This window comes from Kogia breviceps, chromosome 5 (assembly GCF_026419965.1).
Source record: "Kogia breviceps isolate mKogBre1 chromosome 5, mKogBre1 haplotype 1, whole genome shotgun sequence".
In the NCBI taxonomy this organism is placed as follows: domain Eukaryota; kingdom Metazoa; phylum Chordata; class Mammalia; order Artiodactyla; family Physeteridae; genus Kogia; species Kogia breviceps.
The window spans coordinates 45,650,329-45,671,129 of NC_081314.1; the positions used below are offsets into that span (position 1 = coordinate 45,650,329).

Genomic DNA, 20,801 nt, shown 5'->3' on the forward strand with positions numbered 1-20,801 from the left:
GAAAATAAAGGATAGAAACAGGGTGGATGAATTGTATGAAGAGTGTAGATAATTAATGTGTAAATTAAATAAAGAGACTATAGTATGTCCATAAAAAAATTAACTACCTTTTGTTACTCCGTTAGCCATTTTGTTACTTCTATTAAAGGGGAAGATAGAGATAGGACTATAAAAATTCTAAACTGAGGGGATTATAAGTAAGGGGCCGGTAATTGAAAGATTTATGGGTTATTTTTGAGCACAGAGAGAGACGAAGATGATGAAAGACATTTCAAACCTGGAAAAGTCAACATGCCAGCCTTGTAACACAGTAACATCAGGTGCATATAAGCACTACAACCTTGTTCACCGAGAGAGATGTACCTGAGAGAATGAGTAGAGAGACCTAATATGTCATAGAGAAGAGCAGCCTGCCACTCAGCCTCCGAAAGCAATCTGTCCCAAAGCCTAAGGCAGCGGGGAAGGTTACTGACCACTCCTCGTTACAAATCCTTTGCTATTTCTTCCTTAGCTTCACAAATCTTTCTTGGCTCCTCTCTCTGCCTGTCTGACTGCTCTACCCCAATCTTTCAGCAGATTTCTCTTTTTTTTCACCCATCCCATAAATATAGTTTATGTCTTTTCACTCCTCACATTCCCCAGGCAACTGCATCCATTCTTCCGGCTTCCATTCATTTGCTGATGACTCCTAAATCGACATCTCTAGTTCAAATCTTTCTTGAGCTCCAGGTCCAATAATCAACTATTATCACTTATCTCTTCACAAATATTTCAAATCCAACATCTCTTCCAAACCTGCTAATATTCTTACCACCATCTATCCAGTTACTGAAATCAGAAATTCTGGAGACATCCTAGACTCTCTTTTCTTCTTCACAGACAACTTCTAATCAATCATGATTCAGAGATGGCAAAAATCTTTAATGGCAAACTACTCACAAATATAAATGTGAATAAATTCTTCTATGATACTAGGAAACTGTTAAGCACAGTGGAAGATGTAATTTATTAACTGGTCGGTAGAAGAATACATTAAGATCAATCAGGTTTTGGAATTGATGAAAAACATATTTATTACCTTTCCCAGTTGTACAAATTAATATTGATCTGAATTGCTTGATAAACAAGGCCAGCCTGAAGAAGTACCATTTCAGCCTCCTGTATGTTCCCACTAAACATTAATATGTGGGCCATTTTTGATTCTTTAGATGGAAGATTTTTTATAGAATTGATGTATTGAACCTTATCAATCTAAAAAAAAGAAAAATATTTGAAGTGAATATTAGCAAATTACGGTAAGAAAAACACACAAACATATACACGTAAGTAAACATTATTTACTTCACCAATTGCCGCGTAGGCTATTTCTGCAGTAGTCATATCTCGATTAGCAACTGCCATAGCAGCTAGGCAAGCCCACATGGTTTGCTCCTAAAGTGAAAAATGAGAACAATTATTTCAACTACAGGGCTGAACTGCCTTAAAATAAACAGTGAATTAAAATAGAATAAAGTTATATTTTAATGGAAAATAAAAAATCACTGAGCATGGCACTGAAAAACCAATAATTTAATAGGTTAATGATGTGGAAATTTCACTGTGGTTACTTTGTTAAAATATATTAACAACACATAGAGAAAGTTTTGAATAAAGTTTTTTGAAAATGTTCATTTCTAATTATCAAAGGTTTATTTTGAATTTACAATATACTTTTACCATAATTCAAGGTTATAAACCCTCCAGTCTTTTTGATGAGTTGTCAAAGAATGCAATTACAGGGAACCAGAGAAACAGTGAGTTTCTCAGACAACGCTATTATAGCAGATTGCCGCCAACAACCCATTGTAAGGAAAAGCATCTAAAAGTCTTTTCACAAAAGTGTAGCCTAAGGGAATTAACCAATGTAAAACAAAAGAGTTCTGTGGTCAAATATGCTTGGAAAATACTGGATTCAACCAGGTTGGGAAATGTTGATCTAAAGTAGTGAGTGGTTCTTAACCTTAGCTGTACACGTCATCTGAGGAACTTAAAAACATGCCCAAGCTCACTGGATCTAATAAATTAGAATCTCTGTGGGGGGTGGAACTTGGGAATCTGACTTTTAAAAAAAAGTTCCATAAGAGGTTTTTATATGTACCAGTAAGAAGAAACTACCCACTTAAAGTATAGCTTCTTCAGAGAATGAATCACACAACACCTATCTCTCTGTATCACCCATGTCTTCACTTATTAAAAAAAAAAAGACGTGATCCCATTTGCAATTTTTCCAGCCCTTAGCTCTTACTATTTCTCATTTTGCACAAAGATATTGTATAAACTAATATACAATATATATACAACTATGGATCTGAAATGCAAAGTACCTTAACAAAACGACAAAGTCTTACAGCGTCTTCCCATTTTGAACTGCTTACGTATTCATGGAGAATAGCAGGATATGGTGATATGCTGATGTGAATCAGTGAGCCATCAGCTCTTCTTATAGTTACCTGATTTCCAACAAAACTCACGATATGCGGATTTTTACTAAATTCACTGTTGAAAAAAGGAAAAGTGCAATTTATATTCTGAGCAAAATTTTTCATATGTATTAAATTTGGGGAGTTGACCCCTGACATACATATGAAACCTCCAACCTCCAAAATGCACTCCCCAAAAAGTAAACTCCAGGAAGAATGTATGTATATTAAACAAATATTTGAATCTAACTAGCTATACACACTTAGAGCAAAATATACAAACATTTTAACATGGCAAAAAATTATTACATATTTGAGAACTATGCCTAAAAGCATTTGAAGTGATTTTTTCTAAGTCTTAAGGTAAATCACACAAATGATTAAAGCACTTAGCTTCAGCTTTTAAAAGTATAAACATTAAAAATTAAGCTGATTCCAAGATTACTTTCTCATAATAACAAGAGGTGAACTTTAAAGAGACTAACTTCTCTTCATTAGTTAAAATTTTTTTATAGGATACCTCTTTGGTTTTGCTAATGTTGTGGCTTGAATATTAAAAATGAACTCAAAATAGATTTGAAAATTAAGCTAAGATTTGGAGTTGAGAAGCCTTTGTATACCTAGTTTGTCAAGAGTGAGAGATCTCCTTGCTATTTCTTAGAGAATTTAGGAATATAAATGCATTTGATTTTCTGAAGAATATAAAAAATTTTAAAAGCTTTTCAGTATACATTTTTTCTATATTTAATATTAATTTAAGAATTCAATTCTAGAGAGACATACATTCCTGAAAGTCTCAAGGTCAATGATAATCTGGGAAAGAGTAAAGGTTGTCACAGTTATATATCACAGAAAAATCTTAAGAGTGCCTATATTAAAATAACTAAACCACACTGAAAAAAATGACCTGAGTTACCATTAAACAACAGTAAACCTGAAAATTATATCCATATAAGGAAAAATTATATTCATTTAAGGAATAAATAAATAAAATAGTATTATCTGACCCTTTCAACTTGATTCCATCACTTAAATCTCATTAAACTAGTTTTAGCTGAACAATTTTATCTGGTTGACTAAGTAAAGTGAAAGACATCTTGCAGGACTTAAATTAGAGGCAGAAACACAACATTCTGTTAGTTTTATTTACAACAATAAACCATCCTATGCAGTAAAATGTTACCTTGCATCCCTTTCATATAATGTTTTAGGCAAAATGTCTCTGTCCACATAAACCGTATTGGGGTAATACCACACTGTAAATCGAGTATCTTGAAGTCCACAGAGGATGTTGCATGTATCACTCCATGCCAGAGTATGCACCATTGTTCCTTATTTTAAAAAGAATGTTAATGTACTATTAGTTCCATTACATAAGTATTAAAAATACACCTTTAAAATCAGCAGATGTACAACACCCTAACTAACTGCTCATAGGTATGACTATTTTCTGATCATATAATGGTGAAAATGTACAAAAGTTCACATAAACATTTATGGAAATAAATTTGAATATTTTACCCAGAACCATTATATTTTTAATCTGCATGTCTTTCTTTCAATGCCAAGTTAGCTGTAGCAGCTAAAGACTTGCTATTAAAATGGAATTAAATAGCGTTTCATAAGAACATACTTATGAAGTAACATTTCGTAAGAAATGTTATGAGACCAAAGCATTATTCATAGATTCATTCAAGCAAGTAAGCTATTTAATATAAAATATGACAAAGTAGATCTAAGAAAGCTGAAAGTAATCAAAAATTTAAATGTACTACAATTATTTTACCAAGTTTGATAATTTGTTCTTCCTTCCCAAATCGTTTCACTGAAGTGATACAGAGATCTCTATTTTTATCAATGAAAGCAATTTTTCTATCATTGGTAAGTCCCTTTTGATCTAGAGCAATTTCCAAAATTTCATTCTAAAATTAAAAAAAAAAAAGAAAATTCTGGGTTAGTTTTAGTGCTTGACATTAGATTGTTTTAATTGTTTAATTATAAGAACATTTGTTTATTTAAAGATCAATTAAATATCACTTACCTACTTATAATGATAAAATGTCCCTGTTAAATAATTTAACTGCTAATATACTAATAATTCAAAAGCTAAAGTATAGTTACTTTTTTTTTTTAACTTACAAGGGAAAGATGCCTGTTAAAACACTATAAAATAATGCATATTTTGAAATTCTGTAAGCTGAAACACATTTCCATGTGCGTCCATCACTTGGGCACAAGTTAAACAAATTCTGATACATCCATAAAATGTTATACTATATGGTGGGAAGAAAAAGGATTGGGAAAGCACTTTATGTATTGATACGAAAATATCTCCAGAAACAGAGTGTTGTGTGAGAAAAGCAAAGTACAAATATATATGTTATATTTTTGTAAAAGAAGGAGAAAAGAACATATATCAGTTTTGTCTCTGTATGCACTAAAAATTTCTGGAAGGATATAAGGAGATTAATAGTGATAGTTACTTATGTGGTGGAAAGGAACTGTATTGACAGGTGAGGCAGGAATACTTTTTCACTGTATGCTTGTCTATGCTTTTCTGTTTCTGAACCACTGAATATATTTGTTATTTAACTTTAAAACTAATAATTACAAAAAGAAGAAAATAAAAGATAGGGTAACGCTTCACTGGTAGCAGTGAAAAATAAAGTTAAAAGCATCTTTAAACCCTAATACATCACTTATTAGAAGGATAACTCAATAAAATGTGCTCATTTGTTTATTTTAAAGCTAAAAATCAGAAATCAATAAACAGTTCACAATTCAGGGTCTTTTTGTATTTCTATAGTTTTTTTTTTTCATTTCAACTACAGTCTTAAAATCTAAAGAAAATGCTGGCTAAGAACAGGTCAGTGGGGACTTCCCTGGTGATGCACTGGTTAAGAATCCGCCTGCCAATGCAGGGGACACAGGTTCGAGCCCTGGTCCAGAAAGATTGCCACATGCCGCAGAGCAACCAAACCCGTGTGCCACAAATACTCAGCCTGCGCTCTAGAGCCCACGAGCCACAGCTACTGAAGCCCACGCGCCTAGAGCCCGTGTTCCGCAACAAGAGAAGCCACCGCAATGAGAAGCCCGCGCACCAAAATGAAAAATAGCCCCCGCTCACTGCAACTAGAGACAGCCCACGCGCAGCAACGAAGATCCAATGCAGCCAAAAATAAAAATACATAAATAAATAAATTTATTAAAACAATAAAAGAACAGGTCAATGGGAAAACTACAAGCTGCTTTGAAGTATAAACACATTTTTATTTACTGATACTATAGGTGCTAAAAGTTTAATCTAGAACATTTTATTGAAAAGCAGTAAAGAGCCTGAACAAAAAACATGTAAGTCAGATTCTTTTATTCAGTTAATTTGCAAATATAGCTTTCTATTACAGAATTTACTCGTGTTTAGTCTTTATGATATTTTAGGCAAAATACTCTATAGAGAACACACACTGGTTTTAAATAGAAAACTAATATCCATGTTTTCCTCCTTAAAATGAAAACATTAATTTTTTTAAAAAGTAAATGGCTATTTACATTTAAAATAGTTAATATCCATTACCTTATGAGAAAGAAGCTTCCCATCTCCCAGTGGTTTTCCAGTTGATGCCTCAAAGAGGAAGATTACTTGAAAAGAAGTAAAGCATTAGTTAATGTATTACATTAGAATTTTTATTAGTAAATTTCTATGGAGTTATCATAATCCGAATGAGAAATTATTTAGCTCTTCGGACCATAGCATACCTATCAGCACAGAAGAGTAGCAGCATCAAATTCCTACTTAGTAATGAGGTCATATTTCTCAGTGGAACTGAATACATCTTCCTAAAACATACATTCCCTAATTAGAATTGTTATTAACGGTATGGCATCACCGCACCATAGGATCAACAGTAGCAAGTCCAAATCTGGATGTAGTTTGTAATTTTCATAACTCTGATTTAGACCAACATAACAACCCAGACAATCATTTTACAAAGGAAAAATATGTTGAGTGCATACTATACAACTATGCAATGTGTTATGTACTCTTCAATTCCCTGTGGTCAGTACACTAATGTGTAATAAATAATTTGTGTGGTCTTTGTCCTGGGTTCCTGACACAGGTCTTCATCAACCCTTGGAATTTTCTGAGTGATAGAAGTGTCTTTGTTATGCTAACCGAGAGACTCTTAGTGATTCCCTAGATAGCTTCAGGATAGGGGCTGGTCACCTGAAAGACCAAGCACTAATTATAGAGTTTGGACTTTCAGCTCCCTGAAATGGGAGGGGAGCTGGAAATTGAGTTCAATCATGTAGCCACTCTACGACCTATTACAACTTGATGTTCAACCTTACTACACTGATGCAAAGGCTCTTGCATGGATCACCAATGACCCCTATGTTGCCAAATCAAAGAGTCTATTTTCAGTCTTCAAGAATCTACTTCTAGTCTTGACCTCCCAGCAGCACTGGATACTCCTGACCATCCTCTTTCTTGAAACTCATGTGAACTACAAAGAACACTGTTTTCTCCTGATTCTCTCCTATTTTGGACCATCCCTAATTCTCTTTTGCTAGTTCCTCCTCATTTGGTGACCCTTTTTCCTAGGTTTTGTTTTAGGTCACCTTTTCATGCTATATACTTTCCTGGATTATTTTCATGACATTAATCATTATCTAAAAAATGATAATTCAAAGTTCTCTGTTTCCAACCCCATGTTAGATGTTCTGAGTAGGCCAAGTTGTAAAAATTACAGTAGATACTGTATTGAAGAAGCCAGGAACAAAAACTCTCTGTCCCTTTCTCTGTTTCACCAAAGGCTTCTCCTAGTCTCATAAATGACAGTCTGATTGCCTGCTGTTCTTTGCTCTTTTAAAAAGACTGTTAGTGCTTTGGTGATTCTCTTTAAGTAGTTCCCAAACGACTCCAGCTCAAGATTCATCCCAAACAGAGTAATTTCAATGAATGGACACACACATAGAATTACAAAACTGAAAAGACAGAAGTGACACGTGTAGTCAGCAAAAAATTGGACAATTTATACAGATCATAAAAATGCTAATATATGTATAACATGATATTTAAATTCCAGAGGATCACACTCTTAGTATATTGATATATAGTTGTTAGTAAACCTTAGGATGTTAAGTTTGAGGTCACTGGCTATATTCACAGAGGAAATCATGTCTTCATAATAAGTTATGTTCTAAAATCACCAATTTTGCTGAAAGAAATGAAAAAGAAAAATAGTAACAGAATTTTAAATTAAGTATAGAATCAAAAATTAGAAAAATTTTGCTTCCATCTTAAAAAAATGCTTTGGGCATGACTAAGCCCAGTTATTTTCATAGCTATATAAACTAACTTTAAAAAAAAATAAAAGCCTTCCATCCTTTTGTTGACTGCACCTATTATAAAGAGCTGGAGGTATATGGATGAACTTATCTAATTTCCACAACTGTAAGTGGCCCTGATCTATGGGAGGCTGAACCTGTATTTTAATTTTAATATGTAACTGAAACTGGCAGAAAGGACAACTAAGGAGCTGGAAGCTGAAAGAGTTGCTTCTAAGCATAAGTAACTGCTCTCTGATTTCTCCTCCCCCGCTATACCCAGACATTTGTTTCAAATCACCCACAGTAACATTACAGTGCATCTGTGCAAGGTGGATGGGGAGAAGAAGGAAGTCAATAGCAGTACCTTTACTACTTAATCAATCATTGTAAGGGGTATTCAAATCCATTTAACATGTATTTATGGGGCACCTCCTATATTATGAGTACTGTGCTTGGTACAAAGAATCCTGCCTGTAAAGGAACTCCCAAGTTAGGAAGGAACCACTAATTTCATATATGGATGGTCCCCTTGAAAGAAAATTTTACAGGTTAAAGATTCCAGGTACTTCAATTGTTCTTTCTATTGTTAACATATACCTCTACCTAGCCTTCAATAAATACCAGTTTCTTTAAACATAAGGAAAATATTTTCCTTCTCATTTTGTATCAGTTCTACAATTATTTTATTTTAGTTTTTTAAATTTTCTGTTTATGGCAGGATAGAATTACATGACTATTTTGTTCAACAATCAAAGTTTATGTAAGTAAACCATAATTTATTTGCAGGTAAATCTATATTTCTGAAAATGTTCATAATTCTTTCTGGTTCTAAAATTCTATGAATTATGAAAGGATTAAAGAATAATGAAATATGTTTCAGATGTGAATTAACTGTAGAAAAATTCAGAATAAGGTATATTCATTTGGAAACATACATATTTTATTATAGTTTCTATCTAAAATATGTGGTTTTGGGACTTTCCTGGTGGCCCAGTGGATAAGACTCCGAGCTCCCAATGCAGGGGGCCCGGGTTCAATCCCTGGTCAGGAAACTAGATCCCACATGCATGCCACAACTAAGAGTTTGCATGCCACAACTAAGGAGCCAGCGACCCACAACTAAGGAGCCGGCGACCCACAACTAAGGAGCCCTGGAGCTGCAACTAAGGAGCCTGCCTGCTACAGCTAAGACCTGGTGCAACCCAAATAAATAAATAAATAGATAAATAAATATTTTTTTAAATAAATAAGTAAATAAAAATAAAATATGTGGTGTTGAATAAGAAAAGTATAGAAAGTTCAGAGTAATCACTGGGATTTTCAAATTTAAGTTTACTGAAGACAAAAATCTGACTTCCAAATTCTTATTATTAACAATTACACAGCCATCATGAATCTGTCCACTATCTAGATACTATTGTATTTCATTTCATTCTCCTTCCTCTCATTTAGCCAGAAAGGAAGTCCTTTAAAAACAAAACAATTACCAAATGTCCTCTCTCAGAGAAAGCCTAAGGCAGAAAGAGAGAGAATAGCTCTATTTAGGAGAATTGTATTTCCTACCAGAATGAGAGGTGATGCTATCTGAAACTACTGAAAATTAAAAAGTGGGACAGTTTTCTAGCTCCTGAATTAGGTCTTCCATGGCATGACCTCACAAAATTAACAATCAGGTCAGACTTTTTTTTTTGTAACATGTCACAGTAATGAACAATGTTTGCTCAGCAATATTTATTAACAGAGAATAACAATTATTTACTATCTTTCCACTAGGCTTTAGGGATATCTTACTCTCACTCTTACCTCATTGACTCCTCCTCCTTTTACCCATATCTAAATATTCATGTGCTCAGTCACTGGTCCTCTTCTCTGTCTATACTCACTTCCTAGGTGAGTTCATGTAGTATTGTGGCACCATCTACACACCAATGACTCTCACATTTATATCTCGTCCCCAACTCTCTCCTGAGCCCTGGACTTTATCCTGTTGTTTCCTCTCCAACCCTGCTTGGATGTCTAAGAAGCATTTAAACTTACCATGACCAAAATAGAACTCTCTGGGTTTGTGGACCTCCTCTAAACTTCCTCGTTCCCCATCTTTCATCTCATTCAGCCAGGAAAAACCCTAGGGTAATATGCTTGCCTCCACTCTCTCATGCCAACATCTTTACCATGGCCAAGTCTTTACATGATCTGGCTCCTACTTATCTATGTCTCTGTCTTCTCCTATCACTCTCTGCTTTGCTCGTGTTGACCTAAGTCCCATGGCCCTCCGGCAATTCCTTTTTTTTTTTTAAATTTATTTAATTAATTTATTTATTTTTGGGTGCATTGGGTCTTCATGGCAGCATGCAGGCCTTTTTCTAGTTGCAGAGAGTGGGGGCTACTCTTCATTGCGGTGCGCAGGCTTCTCATTGCAGTGGCTTCTCTCGTTGTGGAGCACAGGCTCTAGGCATGTGGGCTTCAGTAGCTGTGGCATGCAGGCTCAGTATTTGTGGCACACGGGCTTAGCTGCTCCGCGGCATGTGGGATCTTCCCGGACCAGGGCTCGAACCTGTGTCCCCTGCATTGGCAGGCGGATTCTTAACCACCGCACCACCAGAGAAGCCCCCGGCAGTTCCTTTTATGTGCCAACAATTCCCATTTGCACCTGCTTGTCCTATGGTCATTCCCCTCCCCCACCTCTAGAATTCTCCATTCCCTCATCCTGCATTAATTTTCTTCACAGCACATATCAGTGGCTGACTATATTTGCTTGATAATTTTGTGTCTTATGCACTACTGTATACTCAACTTCTAGAAAAGTACTTGGCATACAGTTAGCACTCAATACTATTTGTTGGATACATGTTCTGATACAGCATTACCTTAAAAAAATGGATTCACTCTACTATGGAATTCCAAAACACTTGACACATTCATTCATATTTATTTATAAACACTAATGTGGCCTAGATTTTTATATGAAAATTTAAAATTATTCATAACTTTTCTCTACTTCATTAGTTTAAAAATATGTAAACATAAAAATATGAATATATATATAAGCAAAATAAATAGTACAATGAAGCACAATATTTACTATGTTACTAAATAAAGAAAAAGGAAATAGTTTAAAGATCAATAAACTTAAAAATTAACATACATTTTTAGGACACACAGTCTTAATTCAAACTCTATACCAATAGCCACTGAATATATAAGATTTATTCCTTACAACTAAGCTTTGATGCTGTGACAATATCTATTTGTTCCATCAATTGGGAATAATATGACAACTTTAGTTCTTTAATTGATTCATACTTAGGACAAATTAGGAAGCTCATAATTCTTTCATATAAAGTTAACATAATAATAGATGAGAAAATGGAAGTTAATTGATGAAAATTTTACAGTGTTAACAAATTTCATGGAAAATTATAAAAATGAACTTACCTTTTTCATCTGCTTTGTCTTTTATTGCTATGGTATCATTACTCAGAGAGACCGTCTGTGCATTTAGAATATCTGTTCTCATTCCCGGAAATTTTGGAGAGGAAAGGAAACGTCCTTCATAAGAATATAAATAGATACCACCACCATCTACAAGAAGAAAATGTCTAAAAAATAAAGAATAAAAATATATTTTCAAATAGGAGTTTACTATAATTTCATTTTTATATTAGAAAATAGTTTATGCTTTGGAAAAATCTAAATCTTACAATTAAAACAATAGTGAAACATAAATATATAAAGAATAAAATATAAAAACAACCTGAAAAGTCAACATTGGTTGTTTGGTTTGTTTTCTAGGTTTTTGTTTTTTGATGGAGGTAGAAGAAGAAAAAATGAAAAGGCCCATTAATATTATAATTGTAATTCATTTCCTTTCCTAAAGAAGCATCTCTATACAATGGCAATAAAAAAATCGTGTAATTTACAATTCAGGGATTTTTTTAATGCCAGATGCTATTTGTTTCATGAAACAGTATTAATACATATTTCACAGTTAAAGATTATGGTAAGGGTCATTAAAATTAAATTTCAGTACTAAATTAGATTAAACACTGGTTAAAGTCCTAAACAGTGAAAATGACTCAAAAATTAACATCAGAGCCAGCATTTATTAAAATAAGATGTTTTGACTTTAAAACAATATGGCAGGGGCTTCCCTGGTGGCGCAGTGGTTGAGAGTCTGCCTGCCGATGCAGAGGACACGGGTTCATGCCCCGGTCCGGGAGGATCCCACGTGCTGCGGAGCGGCTGGGCCCGTGAGCCATGGCCCCTGAGCCTGCGCGTCCGGAGCCTGTGCTCCGCAACGGGAGAGGCCTCAAAAGTGAGAGGTCCGCGTACCACACACACACACACACACACAAAATTAATACGGTAACCATCAGTAAATGTGTTCATATCTAAAAACACATTTTTTTGTATCAGGGACTTTGGTTCATTTGCTGTGTTGACCGCTCTATTCAAGGCACAGGGTCCTGTATAGTTTATTTCTTATTGTCAAAATGCAAATATTTTATGGCTATTTTTTTCTTTCAAAATTTATGAACATTGCAAAAAATAATTCAAACAATACAGAGAAAGCAAAAGATCTCCTGCAATCTTCCTATTTCCATAGAGATAACTTATGTCAAAGTATGGACACACCTTAACTTTACTTAATTAACTCATTCCTGATGGACATTTATTTTATTTCAAATTATTCACTGTTTTAAAGAATGTCTAAAGTATATACAAATCTCTGTATGTTTACATTACTTATTTCCTTAGTATAATATAACTTCTAAAAATGCAATAATTCTATCAAAGGGCATATACTTTAAAATATTTAACATATATTGTTAAACTGCCCCTTGAAAGGTTGTATTGATTTATACTCATACTACTGCTATATTGGAGAGCCTGTTTCCTCAATGCTGAACACATTATTACTTTTTAAAATCGTATGTTCAAGACTTTAATATCCTTGATTCAGAACTTTTTTTTTTTTTTTTTTTTTTTTTGGCCACACCAGGTGGCTTGTGGGATCTTAGTTCCCCAACCAGGGATTGAACAGGGCCCTCCATGGTGAAAGCACCAAGTCCTAACCACTGGACCTCCAGGGGATTCCCCAGAACTATTTATTGATTCAAGAATTGCTAATTGTTCTTTTTTGCTATGGAAACAAATAGAAAATAAACATCAAAACAAACAAAAAGTATATAATGAATCCCAAATATGTACTCTTGATTTAAATTAACACTTGAGTATTGGTGTGTAGCTTATTTAATTGAAGGGTTTGGCCCTTACACATTAGTGTATGAAAACAGTATTTGCTAATGTTGACAAGTGACACATCATATTAGTATATATTCTTTCTTTGTCTCAGTACTAAAAGCATTTTCTCTTCTAAACAATATACTAAAGATTTAACTTCCTTGTGAGTAAACACTGTTTCAAGGGGCAAACATTTCTAAACGTACAGATAAGACCAGCAATGGGCAGTAAATAAAATATTCTTTAATTACTTAATCATTTATGCCATTTAAATATGCCTTAACTAATTAAGAGCATATTCAACATACATTTATATATAATATATAAAGAAATAAATTTATTTGGAACTGTTTCAAGTAAAAAGAATTTCAGAAATAAATAAATAAATAAATAAATCACTGGTTCAACTTCATTAAACAGCTGATAGAAAATTTGACACAATTATTTTTTTGATGACTCAAGGTCATCAATATGATGTACAGATCACAGCCTAGTAGTAGCTCATAAAATTAATGAGTTTCAACCAGTATTTAAAAACAAAAACAGAAGAGAATAGAAAATACAGGAACAATGGGGTCAAAACCATGTTATAGCAATTGGCCTATTTCACTCATTCTCTCATCATTACTCTGATGTTTACTTGTAATAAGTTTATTCTCATCATTTATAAATAAATTAAGACCTTTTAAATCTCTCAATTTTAATTTCTAGTATAGTAAATTTCAATATATATAACCCACATATAGCCCTCAATAACTTTTTAAGAATGTAAAGAAATTCTGAGACCAAAAAGTTTCAGAACCACTGATCTAAGAGCTTATTCTCTTACTTTATTTCATTTAAAATAAATAGTAGAAACAGATTGATTCCAAGTGACAAATGTACCATTCTGTAAATGGCATGCTTTAAAGAGTGCTTTACTGCAGTTTAAAATATTTTAACCCCCAATTCAATAGTAAAACATGATAAACAAATTACCTTTCTGCCTGCAAAATTAAACTAACAGTTCCTTCTTTGAGATCAAATATAAGTGGTGTATTCCAGTTCTTCGTACTGAAAGACAGATAAAATGGATATTTACTAACACTTGAAATACCAAATACTTTAAAATAAGTAGATGGGTACTCATTTAAAATGAAGTATCTTCAGTTTCACAGTAACTCCGTATATATTTCTATTACAGCACTTGGTATATTGTTCTGAAATTATTCACTTAACATGTCTGTATCCCTGACTAGAAAGCAGACTCTGTGTTCCTAGCACCTAGCACATAGTAAGTACTCAATAAATGTTTATTCTAGGAGCCACAATATGGGAATTGAGGAACCATAAGTTCATGTTCTGTCATTTATTAGCTCTGTGATTGGGCATGTCATCTAATGTTTCTCTTTTGAAAAATAGTAGCAGCATAGTATAGTGAAAAGAGGATGGGGTTTTGCTAGACAAATCAGGATTAGAAATCTGGTTTCACCACCTGTCAGCCATACGATCTTACTAAGCTTGACCTAAAGAACAGTTTTCTTATTTTTAAAATGGAGATGATGATGACTTACCTAAAGCATCTAGCTAACTGCCTACTGCATAGCAGATACTGAACAAACAGAAACTATAATAACCATAACGTGATGTGAACAATTTTTCCTACAGGTCTCCCAATGTAAATGTTGAGTTGAATGAAGATTTCTGTGAAACATTCTGTAAACTGTAAAATACTGTATTAATGTAAGCTATGACTATGCTTATTGAATAAACAGATGAATGAATGAAAAAATAACTCCTATGATTTTTATGACATAATATGATTCAAAGATAAGGATGGGTGGAGAGAACATTTACAAACTGAAAAACCCATCCCCAAATAATCAAAGGTGTTTCATAGTTTTAAATGTTTTATTACTCCTATATATTCTGAATTTCTCTCAATTACTTTCATAGAACCAATTGTTTAAATCAGATTAAATCTCATATTGATACAGGAGATGGGGGGAAGGGGAAGGTTGCAGTAAATTGGGGGAAATTAATCTTGGCTAATGCAGAGACTGATACCCATTTCAATATGTAAATGCATGCATAAAGCCAAACAGTGAGTAAATCACTACTAATAATTAGTAAGTCTGAGGTTCACAGGTATGATAAAGCTATGTACTTTCGTACTTTAGAAAAAATATCACAGCATGCTCATTTATGCAGTCATCAGAATTAACCTTCATCCTTTGTCAAGAGAGCTGAGACGAATAGTGAGTATGAGGTTTTTTTAATGTCCCCTTACAAAATATCTGAGATTTACGACAACTGAGATATATATATATGACATGGAAATATAAACTCCCTAAATCAGAACAAGAGAATTTTCTATACAACTATTTGAAAAATCAAATGAAAATTTAACATAGAATGCTCATATATGATTTTCTTTGTCTGGAACTTCTTTTCATATAAACCAGCATATGGCTTGCATGTTTGTTTTTAAAATTGTATTTTTATTACTAAAAAAGGGGCAACAGTTATTAGGAACTTGGATTCAAATCCCAGCTCTTCCTTTAGTAAAGAAGTTAAGTAATTTCACCTAGGGTAAGTTACTTAATTACTTCTGCGTCCTTTCGTTTCTTCATTTTGTAAAATGGGAATAATAATAATAATATTCAACACACAGAGTAAATTAGATCATGAACATAAAAGATAGTATAATAGTGCTAGTAAATAATAGTTGTTATTATCTAAAACACTAGGTATTTTTAATTTAATGAACTATATTTCAGTACTGCTCCCTGGTATTTCACTTTAATAAATATTTTGTACCTTCATAAATGTCTTGACAACAAGAGAGGGGAGGTAATGTTAAATCAGAAAAGAAAAAAAGCAGTTTAATATTTTGACACATACTAACTGGTATGAGAAAGGTAGAGTGACAAAATAATTAAATAACAGCTTCTAAACTTTTGGTAAATATTTTAAAAAGTAACCTCTCTAATACAAGTAACACATAATGATACCAATCCTACAGATTCAAACATTATATCCTTGCCATTAAAATTTGTAGAATAAATCCCTCGTTTAGGGCAGTTAAGAGCCCTACCTTTCTTCAACCAAACCCTAAACTGAAATCTTCTCTGTTTTCCTCAACCTCATGAAAATTATTCAAAACCCATGTGCACTAAGTGATTGTGAGATTTCCTCATATTCTATAGTCCCTTCCCTATACCTCAATGGTTTAACTTGGTAGTTTTCTTGACTTTACTCAAAGCCTCCCTTCTCTTTCACGTAAGAAAAAAATTTTCATGTAAAATCGAGCTGCTTATTTCTTTATCCCCTTTCTCCTTTGCTTCTCCCATTTCATTACTCCAGGCTTGGCTGTTATTCTAAGTTGCATATTCTGATTAGTAGCAGATTTACACATAAGTGAGTGACAATTCGTAATATATACTTGTAGCAACTGATACTGTTAAGTAAATTTTAGGATGCCTTTGTGTTGTGTATTACTGAGCTATAGCTTACCAAGACAACAGTACACTTTATATTTTTCAATTCATTTATTCATCCCAAAATATTTATTTATTTATTTATTTAAGTACTTACTACATGTACTGGGTATACAGTAGTGAATAAGACACATACATACTCTACCCTCAATTTTCTATTCAATGATTAAACTATAACCACATAATGTTATAAATATAAGCATAAAATGTAAAAAAATCTTCATTCACAACTCTTGGAAGTGTCATAGTGGTTCCTTGAGTTTTCTGGATAGTTGAGAAATCAACTGGTGGCAAACTAGAGCTAGTTTGTACCGATTGTTATATTTTCAGAAATTTTGCAAGCCAACTGTTAGATAAAGCCATTATTTAAAGTTAAAATATATAAACATAATTAAGCAAATTATATTCAAAACAAATACTCAAACTGATCACTTCCAGATTATTTTATTACATTTTACTATTATCTATGCACTTGAGATTATTTACACCTATTGTTATCTATATGGTGGCAATTCTATATAATGGTTTGCCACTGTGCATCTCTTAATTCTGTGACATCATATTGGTAGCTTGAAATCGGCCATGGTAGAAGTATTTATATAATAGAAATGAGCTAACACTGCAAATCAGGTTGTTTGGTTGGTTGGTTGGTTTGTTTTCAGAAAGCCAGTTCAATATTTATCAGCACACACTGAGTTACATAAAAATACCAAGTAAGTTTTTAAAGTTTTAGGTGCAAGTTTCTTGGATGTATTGAGTCATTTCCTGCTTTTTAACACAAAGTATACTGAACATATTTTCTTTCATCATTTCTGGACAACTCTGGATTATCAATATGAACATTTATGATTACCCTGGACTATGATATTAAGCCTGAACACCTCCTTGTGTCCTTACTGAACATCTTTCAGCCTGCTGTCAGGCTGCTAGCTGTCCCCCCTGCCAGTGGTTAGGTAGTTCCTTCTCCCATCATTTATCAGATGCTCCTAACCTTCTCTGGGCTTTGAAATCAAATTACACTGAAGTCCTTAGAGCTCTGAGTAAAGTAAGAGTAAACATTATCTCAGAGAAGGTATTTTGTATTATAAAAGTGATTATTAACCGTTGATGCACAAACTTTATTAGATCTACTTTCCTTACTCATAGCTTACTTTTTATCACTTCTTGGTCAGTAGTTAAGTTCAAGATAGGCAAGGTTTTGAAAAAGTTAAGTTTAAACCAAACCATGTTGATATGAAAGCTTGAAATAAATTCCTCCTCACAGACAAATTCCTCCTCACAGACAAATTCCTCCTTCTCTGGATTTTAAAGAAATGCAAGATGCTTACGAGAACACATAACACTGAAGAGACGTTGAAACAACTAAGTGTGCATAGTTCAAAGAGGCTTTAATGACTCTATCACGGAATTCCAGTAAATCCACTGCATCATTAAGAACGTTACGAACCTAAACAAGGGAAAATGAAATACCAAAAAACAACATTAAAATACATCAAATTTTAATTAGATAAATTAGCAAACACAAAGATTTCAATGCACTCTTGATTATCTAATCATAGAAAGAAGAAGAATTCAGTAGGAACCAGGCATAAGATTTGGGTATAAAATCAACCAACAAAACTACAGACACAGAAAACTTGGAAATAAGTAGAAAAAGATCTATATATAGAGATTTCTAACATGAAAGTCAATCTGTATGATGTGGCAATGGAGCAACAAGGTGAAAACTGCTATAACAGTGAGATATATAGTCAAAGGAGTATGGCACATAGGAGCTGGAAAGAGACTATATGATTTCTGCCCAAAACAGTAAGAGATCAATAATTTATGTAATATATTTTTAAATTTTTAAGGTTTCTAGGGTTAGATTTTACTTTAAAATTTAATTTCTAAGAAAAGAGATATAGTAACTTTAAAAATCAAAAGTGGAGTAGGAGGTGTTAGTAAAGAAACCAACTACATAGTGAAGAAGCCAAGGTACACAGAGGGGTGGAAAGTATTTCCATGCATAAAAACACAGAGATAATATATAAAAAAGCTAAGCACCAACTAACAAATGGCGACTTGCCTATGATAGTCAAAATTATTATAAAAGTTTGTTAACTGATAAAGTTTTTATTTTTTAAAGTTTTTTGAAGTTTTTATGTATTACCAGAATGGGTAATACATTATAGTAAGAGGTGAAAATTAGAGAAAAAGAGATTAACTGTACTTAGAAGTTAGTGTTTCTTTAAATTCCCCTCAAAATGTTATCATCTTTCTAAATTAACATGACAATTATAGTATTAATGAAGAATAAAAGGGTATGGAAGGAAAAAGAGGAAGATAAAGTCAAAATTCTTATAATACTTCTTCAAATATACCTACAAGGCATATTATATTTTTATTACCTGTTCCCCAACTCCTATCCCCACCAAACTATTATCGCCATGACAAGAGATAGCAGAATTATATACACATATAATCCTTGACCCAGAAATCTTACTTCTAGAATTCTATACCAAAATAAACAAGCAAAACTATGAAATGACATATACACAGGCTATGATTACATACAGCACTATGGTAACAGCAAAAGACTAGAAACAGCCCAAATATCTATCAACAGGGGATAGGTTGAATAAACTACATTCACAAAATAGAATAATATACAGCTATAAAAAGGACTGAGTAAGATCTATGGAGCAACCTCCACGATATATTGTAAAACAAAAAAAGGCAAGATGCAAAACACTGTATAGTATTATACCTTTTATCTTATAAAGGGAAGGATATGAAGATATATGGATTTGTTTATGTTAAAAAAAAATGTAAAACAGTATTCAGTAATATATTATTAGAATAATATTGAGATTGTTATTTAAAACTGTATTTTAGGATATATTCTAGGATATATTAATGTCTTTAAGAACAAAAATTTTCTTGTAAAAGAAAAGAACTGCAAATAAAAAAATCAAGAGTAAAATTCCATAATCTTGAATTCTGAACTTGAAACCTCAGTATACACTCATGATATATTTTTATCTGTCAAAAACAAATACATTTTATCTAGAACTAATGATCAAACCAGTAGCAATGAGCACACCTAGAACCTGGATCATGGTCTCTAAATAACATTCCCCTCCAAAAGGAACAAGGCCTTCTTGGAAAAATGGTGGATTTCAAGTTTGGGACAGGAAATGTATCAATATAAGACACCTGGAACATCTTGCCAGAAATGCAAGCAAGCTGTTGAAATCATCTCAAAAGAACACAGAAGTCAAATGGCCAAAGATGGAACCATTCGAGCATTAGAAAGAATACTGACTGCAATGGATTGAAATATATCAAAAATGTTAAAATCTGCAAGTTTATTATGACAACATCAACAACAATAACAACAAAGAAACTCTTGGGCATACTAGGAAATCAATTTGCTATTTGAAAACTGGTAAATTAAGGAAAATAATTCAGAATTTGTCTCACTTCAGAGTAACAAATAGTTGATCAGGCAAAGTTTTTTTTTTTTAATTATTTATTTTATTTATTTATTATTTTTGGCTGTGTTGGGTCTTCGTTGCTGTGCGTGGGCTTTTTCCCGTGCGGCGAGCGGGAGCCCCTCCTCCTCGTGGTGCGCGGGCTTCTCATTGCGGTGGCCTCTCCCGTTGCAGAACACGGCTCTAGGCGCGCAGGCTTCAGCAGCAGTAGTAGCTCACGGACTTAGTTGCTCCGCGGCACGTGGGATCCTCCTGGACCAGAGCTCGAACCCGTGCCCCCTGCATTGGCAGGTGGATTCCTAACCACTGCGCCACCAGGGGAAGCCCTAGGCAAAGTCTTTTACAGAAGAATTCTAGCTAATAAATGCGGAAGGAATGATAGAATTATAAGATGCAACTCTTGATGAAACATGGTTCTAAACAAGTACCATCCATGGCTGCTAAAAATATTAAATTAAAAGCCTAATGGGAAACTATATGACATATGAATCAGACTTATAACACCTGAACACACTGATAAATCTCATCATTATTAAAAGAGAGATAAGCAGACATGTGTCTCACAACAGGAAGCGTACAGCATCACCCACAAAGTATTCTTTTTTTTTTTTTTTTTTTGTGGTATGCGGGCCTCTCACCGCTGCGGCCTCTCCCGCCGCGGAGCACAGGCTCCAGACGCGCAGGCCCAGCGGCCACGGCCCACGGGCCCAGCCGCTCCGCGGCACGCGAGATCCTCCCGGACCGAGGCCCGAACCCGCGCCCCCTGCATCGGCCGGGGGACTCCCAACCACCTCGCCACCAGGGAAGCCCCA

General features: G+C 33.7%; 1 protein-coding gene across 6 annotated transcripts in view; it reads right to left on the reverse strand.

Moving 5' to 3' along the window:
• Positions 1–20,801, reverse strand: part of IFT80 (intraflagellar transport 80) — a 115,269-nt gene that overhangs the window by 15,397 nt on the left and 79,071 nt on the right. For 5 of the 6 annotated variants that reach the window (XR_010840656.1, XM_067033942.1, XM_067033941.1 and 2 more), the window contains 9 exons: positions 17,842–17,960; positions 14,013–14,087; positions 11,226–11,389; positions 6,034–6,098; positions 4,246–4,381; positions 3,643–3,790; positions 2,364–2,535; positions 1,342–1,431; positions 1,079–1,251 (listed from right to left, as the gene is read on the reverse strand). Coding sequence is in view for 4 of the 6 variants with exons in the window: in XM_067033942.1 (XP_066890043.1) it covers positions 1,079–1,251; positions 1,342–1,431; positions 2,364–2,535; positions 3,643–3,790; positions 4,246–4,381; positions 6,034–6,098; positions 11,226–11,389; positions 14,013–14,087; positions 17,842–17,960 (1,142 nt within the window). In the remaining 2 variants the exon portion in view is untranslated. The remainder of the gene's footprint in view (positions 1–1,078; positions 1,252–1,341; positions 1,432–2,363; positions 2,536–3,642; positions 3,791–4,245; positions 4,382–6,033; positions 6,099–11,225; positions 11,390–14,012; positions 14,088–17,841; positions 17,961–20,801) is intronic. The other variant, XR_010840657.1, reaches the window with a different exon arrangement.